General features: G+C 29.6%; 1 protein-coding gene across 1 annotated transcript; it reads right to left on the bottom strand.

The window, feature by feature from the left end:
* Positions 1-1,679: 1,679 nt before the first annotated feature.
* LOC120083982 (putative respiratory burst oxidase homolog protein H) lies at positions 1,680-12,076 on the bottom strand. Its single transcript, XM_039039887.1, has 14 exons — positions 11,734-12,076; positions 10,701-10,866; positions 10,560-10,608; positions 10,008-10,121; positions 8,808-9,620; positions 7,531-7,626; positions 7,310-7,425; positions 5,936-6,038; positions 4,702-4,793; positions 4,241-4,410; positions 3,237-3,349; positions 2,998-3,126; positions 2,680-2,758; positions 1,680-1,789 (listed from the first exon to the last, which is right to left on the bottom strand). The coding sequence occupies exons 1-14, from the start codon at positions 12,074-12,076 to the stop codon at positions 1,680-1,682; spliced, it is 2,493 nt and encodes an 830-aa protein (XP_038895815.1).
* Between the last annotated feature and the right edge of the window lie 217 nt (positions 12,077-12,293).

The following is a 12,293-nucleotide window of genomic DNA, read 5'->3' as shown; positions in this document are numbered from 1 at the left end:
TTAGGATCAAGGACAACCTTTACAAAAGTTTGAAAATTAAAAAAAAAAAAAAACTTGACAAACTCTTTAAAAAAGCAGATTTACAAATTTTGAGCTTACAACAAATGAATTATCATAATACAATATATTTCATTATTTCTCTAAGAAGAAGATGAAAAGACGAGTTTATCAAGTGTGAAATGTGAAATTACTATTGAAAATTTAGAGAAAAAGATGAGTTTAAGTAAGGAGAAAAATAGGTGAAAACCAAATTTTATTTTTGTCTTTAGATCTTGAAAAAGAAAAATCAATGGTAGAGATTAAAAATTAATAATAATAACAAAAAAACTTCAAAAAGTACTATGCATGAAATGCATTTAAAAAAAATCAACTAATCATTAAACACAAACGTAAAATAATCTAATAATATATATTTTTTTAAATCATTTTCTTTTAAGATCCAATGAAAAGCAAAATATGTGTCACTCCTCCATTACTCCACATGTCACCTTTCAATTGGTCAATTTTGATGATTAAGTCGCCACATCATCACTTCGGGTATTTTTCATTAAGCTTATTTCAGCTATATCTTCTTTATTTGAGCTTCGATTTGAGTGATTCAAATTGTATCGGATTCGTTGTTTTGAGCTCTGCAAAATGGACTCTTCAAAAATACTAAAATTGTTAGTAAATTAATTCAAGTTTGTTAATTATCATCAAAAGATTAATTAATTAATTTGAGAAAATGAGAAAAGTGTAAATAGTAAAGATTGACAAACGGATTCACGTGGTTCATTAATAGTATGTTACCTACTTTCACATTAATAGAGAAAGAGAGCAATTTTATTAATTATTCAAAATGAATATCATATAATACAATTACAGAGGTGTGTTAATAGGGTTAGAGGGTTTATATATGGCACATCTCTAAACCAAAGACCCATAATTGTAAATAGCATATAATACTAATATAATTTAGGTTTTAGAGTTGTTGCCCCCAAGTCTCCTCCAAGTTGTGTCACCTCTAAACCCCTAAAAAACAAGGGTTTGCCCCAAGCTCCTTCCAGGGCGTGTCACCCCTAAACACCTTCAGATTTTGGAACACTAAAAAACAGATACAAGACATTCTAATAATATATTGAAAAATCAATGAAATATTAAAATATATGAATAACATATCATTAATAATAAGATATTTTAACTTAGTTTAAAGGGTGAAAAATGCTAATGTGTTAATTTAAATATTCTTTTATAAATCTTTCTCAATGACAGAAAATAAAATAAAATTGTACATATCCAATCAATTCAAATTACTTATTTCCATAGATAAACGATTTCGAATCGAATCCAAATACAGCTAAGTAGATAAGATATTAACTATTACTTAAAAGATCGATGATTATTTGATCTCCATCGTATAACTATTGAACTGAAAAAACAACGATTTCGAGAATTGAATCATTTCTTTCTGTGTAAAACGAATATTATCAAACATGGCATTTAAACCCCACCTTTAATATCAACTAAAGCAAAAAAAATGTTTGAATTTCTGTTTTTTTTTCTTTATATATATACAACAAAAAAAACAAAGAAAAGTGATACATTATCAACTACAAAACTGTTGAGTATATATAGTAATATCCTTTTACTTACACATTAAAGCTACTACTTCATATTGTATATCTGAAATCTCAATAAGTCTAGAAATTCTCCTTGTGAAAGTGAAAGCGAGTGGTAGAGCTTAAGCTAAATTCATGGCATAGTTTCCTTAATGTTTGAGTGAGTGTAGCACTTCCACAATAAAACACACCTGCAAAATGCAACAACAAATCATCCTTTTAACTGTTAACTTATAACTATAGCTAGCTTCACTTTGAGATGACTTTTTACCACCTCAAAATTACTTCTAATGCTTAGTTTCAACTTAATTTTCATCAAAATGGGTAAGATATATAGTAAGGTTATAGATTATATATATATATATAAAAGATCCCATTATACTTCTCTCTTTGTTTGAAAAATATCCATATTCTTTTAAAAGTTGCAATATATCTTACACTATTGAAATGGAAATCCTTTATAATTTAGATCATAGAAATTGGAACTTAGAACGGTGTGGTGATGACGTAAAATGAAAATTTGGATTCACACATTGTTCTAGGTCACTGTTATATCAATTCAGATTTTAATTTTTGTCCAAAATTCTAATGACACTTCTACTATAAGGATAGTTTTGAAATGTTTATAAAAGGTAAAAGGTAATGTTATAATTTTAAAAGAATAATGGTGTTTTTTTAACTAAGAACAGAGTTTAGGAGTACTTTTTTTTAGAATTTAGCTAAATAATTAATAATATCTTTCCTTCAATAGAAACCACAATGTGAATATGTTTCCAAAATTTATGGAAGGATAACTAATATAGATAATTTATTTTTATTAGAAAAGTTAATCATAAACTAAGGGTATGATCTAATTCTAAAATTTATCAAATAAAGCAAAACTAAATTTGAATATTTGAAAGTACTAAAATTGAGAATCTTAATGTACATGAACTAAAATGATATCGAAATCTCGAACAAATATTTCTACTCAAAACTATTTTTTTTTTTAATATTTTCTTCTTTTCTTAAAAATAAAAAATAAAAATCATTCCAAACTCGCTCTGACCGATTTCTCAATTGAGTGAGAAAATATACTCACCTATACGTGAACCCATGTGATTACTTGCCAATTCCATGAACACCTTCCTCCAGTTTGGTCTAGCAAAATGAGTCCGTATCTGTCAATCGTCACATTGAAATCATATAGTTTATTGGATATTAGGAGATGGAGATCGGCCATTGAATATAGACTTAATATACACAAAATTGAAAGTTCAAAACTTAACGACGATTAAACTTATAATTTAACCCAATTGTTTTAAATTAGGTCTCTCAAGAATCAACGACATGAAAAGAAAACCTTGATTATGGACGTAGTTATAGGAGATCGAGATCGATGGTTCTTAAGAAGTAATACCCGACTTTCGGAGAGAACATCAACTCCATTCCTAGCATGTTGGAGCTTTTGCACCATGGTTATAAGGGCAGATCTTACATCTCCTTCCTCATATACACTAGTCAAGTAATTGTGCATTTCTATTACATGCTGCAAAGGAAAAATGTCATTAACAACAACGTACACATGATTCGGAATAATGTCTTTTTAAGAGCTTACAAAAATACTATGAAATGAATTAAAAATAATTTTGAACTTACATCATGATCATATTCAGAGATATCATCCATAACACCTTTGAACCACTCAAATGAGCCTTGTTCTCTTGTAATCCAATAAAAGTATGTTCTTTCAGGGCCTCTCCTACTATTACCTAGTGAATGTTTGTGTACTGAATCCTACAAAAGAAAATAATAGTTTTCCACTCTATATGTAATTGATTTTCATACATAATTAATCTAAAGCTTAAATTATACGAAATATCCCTATATATTGGAATGAGTTTCAATTGTCGGACTTTGAAAAGTTTCTTTTTACTCTTCAACTTTTAAATTAATTTGTTTCGAAAAGACATCTTTGAACTAATTTAGAATTGTTGGTTAAATTATAAATTTGGTCTCTATGATTTAGAGACCGTTATAATTTAGTTCTTATAGTTGATAGTTATAATTTAGTCTATGTGGTTTTGGCAAAACCCTCTTAAATAATCCTTATGGGTAGAGACTATGAGAATATTATGAACACCATATAGACTATTTATGAGTTTTATTAGATCATATAAAGACTAAGTTCTAAGTTTCTCCAGATTATAGAGACAAACTTCGTAATTTAACCGAAATTGTTTCACTAAATATCTTCTTTTTCTAAAATAGCCATCGAAACTGTTATGAAAGTTTATGTCTAAAAATTGTATAGAACATTAAGTTAGTTGTTATCATTTATTTTATCTCAAAAGATATCATTAAAATCATTTTCGCACGTCCGTTGTCGTATGAATTTATATGAATTATGTGGTAAATGATGTCATATATAACTTTCAATAATTATCTATTATTACGTCAACTTTAAGAAAAACTCCCCAAAGGTATTTTTTTAAAACAAAATTTCAAATTTCAAGGATAAAAATGAAACTCTTGAAAATTTAATGGCATAACTGTAATCTATTCCAAAAGTTTTAGGCGTATTTTGTATAGTTAAACCATAATCTAAAATGTATTTTGTAAATTTGAAAAGTACTTTTAAAGGTAGCTTTTTTGGTATAGACTCACACTATAAGCGTCAACTGGCTTGATGGAGTTTAAAACATCTTTTATAATGCTGATCATCGGAGTTGCCCCAATACCAAGCCCTATAAGGAAGAGAATATCATACTTTTTGTAATCTTGTGCTGGAGCACCATATGGCCCCTTGATGAGAATTCTTGGATATCTGAAACTAAGAAGCAAATAAAGATGAATATATATACTAATCATGTCAAAGTATTTGTAGATATAACACAATGCAAAAGAATTTATAAATATAGTAAAATTTTGATTCAATTCTCAGTTTCTTTGTGATAAACTATATCGTTGATAGACTACAAAGTCTATCACCAATAATAAATTTTGCTATCTTTTAAAAATGTTACTATATACTTAATTATTAGTCTAAAAAGTACTATTTATTGCAATTATATATGTGTGTTATTTTGTCTAAATAAAAATAATGAGTAAATATTGTACTCACCTTAATTGAGAATAGCTATTGGCATTATATGCTTTAGTTTCCATCCTAACCATACTTCCCTTTCTTGCTTGTGCATTCTCCATCTCACATACCTGCCACTCCCTTCTTTAGTATGCTTATTAATAACAAAGTTTGAAAATATTTTGGACCATTTTTAAAGTCTATTTGGGTAGCTAATTTTGTAAAGTGATTTCACATGACTAAAGGTATTTTCCAAAAGAAAAAGAAAATCAATAATGTTGAGAGATGAGTGGAAGACATTGTTTTTGGAGTGTGGTGACCAAGTCCCACATTTGCTAGATAAGAGAAGTTTCATGGTATATTAGTGATGATAACTACTTCAATTGATATGAGATATTTTATATGTGGAATAAACGGAAGGCCATGAGGGTTTATGTGCAAAGTAGACAATATCATACAATTGCAGAGATATCATACAAGTGGTATTAAAGTCGTGTTTCTTACACTGTACTGTGTTGGTGGGCCTCAATTCAATAGTCATTGTGATCCATGGTTGTACTAATCGAATATAGAATGGACTCTGGTGAAGAGGAGTTGGGCTTGGTTTAAAGTGATTGCTCAGAAGTAAACATGGACAAATGGACGGATGCGTATATAAAGGAAAGGCTTTGGTGGTCCTTCCTTCGAGTGAAGGATTTCTAGAGTGCGACAAAGTGTCATAGTGGCTAGATAAGAGGGTCATAATAGGCAGATTCATGGTATGTAAGTGAGGACAACTATCTCCACCAATAGAAATCCTTTTGGGTGAATCTAAAAGCAAAGCCATGATGACTTATGTCCAAAGAAATAATCTCATACAGTTGTGGAGAAATGTGGAGGGTTGTTATCCCTAACAATTTTTATGAATCCTTTTTTTTTTTGAAAGGCCTATATTTTGCCGGGTTAAAATATCTTGGCAATTTGTTCCTCTGATTCTTCGTCCTGGTATTGACTGGCTATCCTTCGTTCTTTGGATAATTTAAGGTAATTGGTTTGGGATTGTTGTCATCACTCTATTTTGGTTTGATCCTTGGTTGGAGGGAGTCTAATTCTTTGACAGTATAGCATGGTGGTTATGTGAGATGCAGATAACTCCCTTCCTGGATGGTTCTTGGTCCTGACTTTATACAACTAATGCATGTTGTTGGGGCTACTAGAATAGTTATAACAAATTAACTCTCATTTTCCATGATTTTATATCATAAGATTCTTTAGTTGAATGAAGCAATCCCACCTTTGCAAACCTGTTATGAAGCTCTGCAGTCCAATCTCCTAATGTTCTGATATGACAACTCAAGTAATCATCTCCTGGTGCAGAAGTGATAGTGAAGGGATGCCTAAAACAAATGAAGATGCAAAGTTGATCCTGTGCTGATTGCATATTATATATTATGAAGATTCAATATATTATGTTTGATCGCCAACTCGTAATTTTGTTTTATTTAGTCCTTCTACAACTAAAAGTTTTTTAGTGTAAATGAAATGATAGAGGACAAAGAGCCAATTAGACTCAAAATAAAAAAGATGATTTGGTTTCAATTGCATTTGAATTAATAACGAGGGTAGTTGTAAATATAACAACAAGACTCAAAATATTAGTAGATATAGCACAATCCAAAACAATGTACAGATATAACAAAATTTGGATCTAGCTATTGGAGTCTATCAGTGATAGACTATATCATTGATAGAAGTCTATCAATGATAAAATCTATCCTATCAGTGATAGAATCTGCTACTGATAGGAGTCTATTAGCTAGAGTTAATCACTAATAAATTTTATTATATTTGTAATTTTTAAAAAATATTGTTATATACTTGATTATTAACTCTAAAAGTACTACCATTGTAATTACCCATAATATAGTTTAAATTATTCTTTGAAATGTTTCAATACTACCCTTGTTTTTAAAATCTTTTAGAATCTTTTATGAAAAAAAAATCAAGACATAAAATGGTGTGACAATCTAAATTTTCTTAAGTCACCAAATTATTTCCATTTCCAAAAAAAATTCTATTCCATGAATAATTTTGTTATGTTTATAAAATGGAGTATTGAAAATATAGATGTATTTTTTAAACAAATAAAAAAGTTCAACGTATTTTCCGTAATTTAACCAATAATGTAGACCTTGGGTAACTATATGGTTTTTATTTTTTTAGTTTTTAAAAATTAATCCTATAAACACTCATTCCGTCTCTAAATTTCTTGGTTTGTTATCTTTTTTTTTTTTACCAATGTTATAAAAAAAACTAAGTCAAGTTTTGAAAAAAGAAAAAAAAAATCTTTGGAATTTGGCTAAGAATTCAACTCTTTTACTTAGAAAGATGCAAATCATTATAAAAATTTGAGAGAAAATAAACTTAATTTTTGAAAACGAAAAACCAAAGGATTACCAAATAGGATTATAACTACTTTTAAGATACAAAGTTGAAAACTTGATGAATGTCACAAAAACTTTTTAAAATATAGGTACTAGATAGAAGCGAACCTAATACAAATGTTTAATGTAGGCAACTAAGCAGACAAAAACAACCTTAAAGATTCTAAAACCCTAATAATTTATGATTACCATTGTTAAAAAAAAATCATAAAACCAATTATTACCATTCAAAACCTGATATATCTGGGCACTTGATGAACAAATACATTCCACTTTTATATCTGAATACTTGAGGTCTTGTCATATATAATGCAAGAACATTCCCTGTATATATCACTGCCTGAAACAACAACATTCAAGAAAACCACATTAAACTTTGATTATTTTCACATGGAAATTCTTAGAAAAAAGAAAACTAAGAAATAATTGTGTATAAGAATCTTACCTTAATAATGTCAACACTATGCTTGAGCTCATTCACTGATGCAAGAAGTCTCTCACTAGCATATAAAGACATTGGCATTGCTAAATACATCCATGTCTACAAACATTAAGATTAAAAATAATCACCCTATTAAGTTTCTTTAGTTTAGTTATATTGTATATGTTTCATATTTAAATTATGTCTGTCTACTTTATCTATCCACTTCTAAAAATTTCAAACAACATGGTCTAAATTGGTCAATAAATTAATTAATAGCATCAACTTAACTAGACACAAAATAGTCAAATCGAGCATAGTTTAATTGGCATACGAGGGTATCAGAAGTTTGAGGTTTGAATCTTCCTTTCTCCAGCTGTACTTTAAAAAAAAACTATACACAAATAAAAAAAAAATTAGTGTCTACTAAAATCTTAAAGGTTAATACCATTTTGGTCCCTATAGTTTCAAGTTTGTTCAATATTAAGTCTATGTACTTTCAATTGTCCATTTTTTGTCCCTCAAACTTAATTTTATCGAAATTCGTTACATTATAACAATAATTTCGTATAATTAAATACAATATGTGAATATGTTTTCTAAAATTTAGAGTAAAAATGGTCATAATAACATTTTTTTTTCAAAAAAAGAGAAAATTTAGAGTAACAATGCAAATAAACAACCATTTTTTCAAAACAAAAAAAAAAATGAAAGTCAACAATAAACTAGCATACTAAATTTAAATTTGACTAAAAGTACAGAGATTAAAAATGAACAAACTCCAAATTATAGGAATCAAGCTCAGTTAGAGAGATTTGATGCTAACATCAAATGATGGTATTTAAACCAATCTTAAAATATAGTGACAATGATTAGGTACAATCTAATCTCATGCTTCCATTTCCTTTATACACAAAAAATGTAATAAATAATAAATAAATGATCACATGTCCATTTTTTATTAGACAACTACTTGAATTGTAAAAAGATAAATGTTGCGAATGCAACACCTAAGTTTTTCTAAAAAATATATAAGACTTATTACAAAGGTTTTATAGGACACACTGACTGAATAGACAACAATAAAATGTTTGGACCAAATTTATAATTTAATATTTCTTTCATCATGTTGACAACAAAAACCAACAAATGGGCTACTTGAATTAATCAAATGACATGAAATTTTTAAACTATAGTAACAAAATATTAATTCAAATAATACTTGTATGGTACAACTTATTATTTTTAAGTACTTGAAAAGTTATTTCAAACATGAGCTTAAAAAAAAAAGTAATACGTACCGTTTTAGCATACCAATTGGTGACTAAGAAGAGGTAGTAGCCATGTATTATGAAGAGAACATAGGCCACAATAAGCAAATGATGAGAATACCAAAATGCATTGAAGCCAGCCAAATGATGTAGAGGTGGAGGCAACTTAATAACATTTCTTCTGAATTGATGTGAGGCCAAAACATATGAAAACCCCATAATAATCAACATTAAAGCTCCAGAAATCCCAGCTGTACTTCTCACCAAATCTTGAAAACTTGGCTTTTTGTAATTGAAATTAGGCCCAAGAAGCACCATAAATTTTTCTCTAGGGCATGCAATTAGCCTTGGAAAATCACAAGTTATGTGCATAAACACATGAAGAAAAGTCCCAATCACTATCCCAAATGATATTATTTTGTGGAAGTTTATATTATCATCAAAAGGAATGATTTTACTTAGAAATGTTGACCTTAGTCTTGTGAGAGTACTTCTACAAACTGGCAATAGAATCAATGCCATATTGAATTTGGTTGTCTCAGCTCCACCTTTTGCAACACAAAGACAATGCCCCATGATTTTGAATGCCTTATGTTTCTTGTATTGATTATACTTCCAAATGAATAACGACACGTTTATCGCTAGCCATGCTACGATCACCCATATCCTCTTCCAATTATCATGGACGAGCTCGACGGTCCTCGACACCATTCGACTCACTGGAGTTCGGTATCTTTTAGGAATCATGGCTCTTGTAAGAGTACATGTCTTCTTAGTCATAATCTTGCTGTTATCTTGATCAAATGCCATAACTTCCCTCAATAGAGTTTCAAGTTGTGATAGCTGCTTTAAATTGAAGAGGGAAAAAAAAAAGATGATAATATATGAAAAATATTAGGGCAAATTGTAAAAAACACCTTTGAAGTATGATGGTAATTTTACTATTACATCTTCGAACTTTCAATTGTCTCAAACTTATATAAAATGTTAAAACTAGATCTTCAAACATACAAATAGTTGTAGAAATTGGACCCCAAATGAAAAACAAACAAAAAAAAAAATCAAACCCTCAAGCTTTTATGATTTTTATGATTTCTACAATTATGTAAGTTTGAAGGTTATTCTTAACGCTTGTATAAGCTCGAGAACTCGATTTTTACAATGAAAAGTTGAAGGGTACGGTTGCAACTAAAGCATTATTAGTGTAAGTTTTGAGAATGACCCTTTTACCTCAATATATCCAAGATGGTCTGGATCAAGCTCTTCCATGATCATAGATGCATAATAACCTGCTTGGCTTTTGAGATTTCCTAGCTTGTTTGCAGATGCACTCAAGATTATCACCTTTTTCAATACAATATAATTAGCAATTGTAAGTTTATAATTTATAACGGAACGAAAATATCAATCGCACATTCAAGAACACATCAATCAATAATGTACAGATTCCGAAAGTTGTTCGAAATTAAAACCCTTCAACTATTGCTATAAACCTTGAATTAAATTCCTATTCAGCTCCCTCAACTCACGCATGTATGTAATCAACAAATATATTATGCTGAATTTTTTTCTAATGAACATGAGATATAATGGAAACTTGTATAAACAAACAAAAATAGATATTATTTAAAGAAAATTTACGATGATATTCACCTTTATTAAATAAACACTTGAATTCCTAATCAAATTATTATTAAAACAATTCCTACGTTTTTAGTTCTCAGTACTTGACTTGGTTCCTAAAAATTATATGACCGTAGGGTTTGAATTTTTTTTCCTAACCTCCTTTACTTCTGCCTCTGAAAGCTTCCCATCACCATTTTTGTCACACCTGAAGGACTATGAAAATTTAATGATTTTGAAAGACTTTTGGGCTAACAAAAAAAGTAAAATTATAGTATTAAGAAATAGAACTTGTCTTACATTTCAAAGAATATTTGTAGGCGAAAATCCATATCTTGGTTAGTCATGTCTTGCCAAAAACCATGTAATTCTTCCATTGTAATCCCATCTGCTGAACATAGCCTCCTTCTCCTCACCAATGTGTCAAACAATTCACATGCAAAGTCCTTTGAATCTCCTCCCATTCCTGTTTCAATCGAGGTAAATTTTGAGTTCTAATCATTGTATAATCGCACTTTAAGTTAAATTGTAAATTTAATTCCTAAACAACTTCAGAACCATGTCTCAATTTTATGAATATTTCAAGTTGTATTTATTTAGTTCTTATACTTCCCGGAGTTTCAATTTAACCATTATGTGGCACACTTGCATAATCTATTTAATGTTTAGACTTTTGGTCACATAAATGTTTAAATGGATACTAACCCTAAAATTCTAGTGGCCTATTAAGAAAAAAACATAATGATTATTAAATAGAGGTACATTTCAAGACCTTTATGTGCCTAATAAAAAATTTCCGAAGATCTATGAGACACATTAAAAACTTTACCAAGAATGAATAGAGATACAACTAAAGGTCTACAATAATATCTATTAGAAACGTCATGTGGATAACTAAAAAGAGCAACCTAGGACTCTAGTATATGTTAGACTTGTTAGAAAATTGAAAGGACTAAGTAGGCATAACCCTAATACCAAACGGGACAATAAAAACTTTATCTATACTAAGGTAATACGACATAAGATCCTTAAAATTTTATCGAGACTAAATAGAGACATGACTAGAGACCTATATAAGACACATTAAAAACTTTTTAGAGAATAAATAGATACAACTAAAGACTTGCAATATTAGAAACATCACACAGACGATTAAAGAAACACAACCTAGAACGCTAGCATGTGAGACACATGTTAAAATCTTTAAAGGACTAAATAGGCATATCCTGACAATAAAATTTTTATCCGTTGTGCATAAGACCTTCTGAATACATTATCAAGACTAAATAGATACAAAACCAATAACAGATATGGCAAAAATCCAAAAACATACCAATGCAAAGTCCAAATTTATCTTTATGAAGCTTATCATCAATAGCATGTTGATGGAATCGACTCTCAATTGCTCTCCAAGCATCGTCTTCATTGCCAGTCACAGAACGATCCAAAAATCTCAAGCTTTTAAGGCCTCTTTCAGCTTTGGATTTCCTTCTTCCAAGCCTCATCCCAGGCCTTGAAACCCCATGATCATCATCCCTCCTTTTGAAGCTCCCATTTCTGTCGCCGCCGCCACCGTCGTTTATCGGTACTTCGACCATCACATCGATCTCGCTGGGATCCAGAATCCATTTTTGTGAGTCTTCACCATTATTATTCATATTGTCCAAGTTGTTCATGTTGGTCGATCAAAGGGTTTTTTTTTTTCTTTTTTTGGGTGAGATTTGGATCTTTCTTTTGCTTCTTTGTTTTGATGAATGAGGGTGAAAGAGAGGGAAGTGGCGATCGAAGGTTGGTTTATTTGGTTGATCCATTTATAGAAAGGATACAATTTTATGTGGAAGTACAATCTTTTCGTAGAGTTGGTGAACTTAATATTCATATTAATTTGCATTA

This window comes from Benincasa hispida, chromosome 8 (assembly GCF_009727055.1).
Source record: "Benincasa hispida cultivar B227 chromosome 8, ASM972705v1, whole genome shotgun sequence".
Classification (NCBI taxonomy): Eukaryota; Viridiplantae; Streptophyta; class Magnoliopsida; order Cucurbitales; family Cucurbitaceae; genus Benincasa; species Benincasa hispida.
This window is presented reverse-complemented; position numbering and strand designations above follow the sequence as displayed.

Bases quoted from the DNA above. Each gene is read 5' to 3' on its own strand.
- LOC120083982 (XM_039039887.1), bottom strand. From the start codon at position 12,076: ATGAACAACTTGGACAATATGAATAATAATGGTGAAGACTCACAAAAA. The intron at 3,350-4,240 runs GTCTATACCAAA...AACATTCACTAG, and splicing joins AGTTGACGCTTATAGTGTGA to GTAATAGTAGGAGAGGCCCT. The intron at 1,790-2,679 runs GTGAGTATATTT...TGCATTTTGCAG, and splicing joins TCACATGGGTTCACGTATAG to GTGTGTTTTATTGTGGAAGT.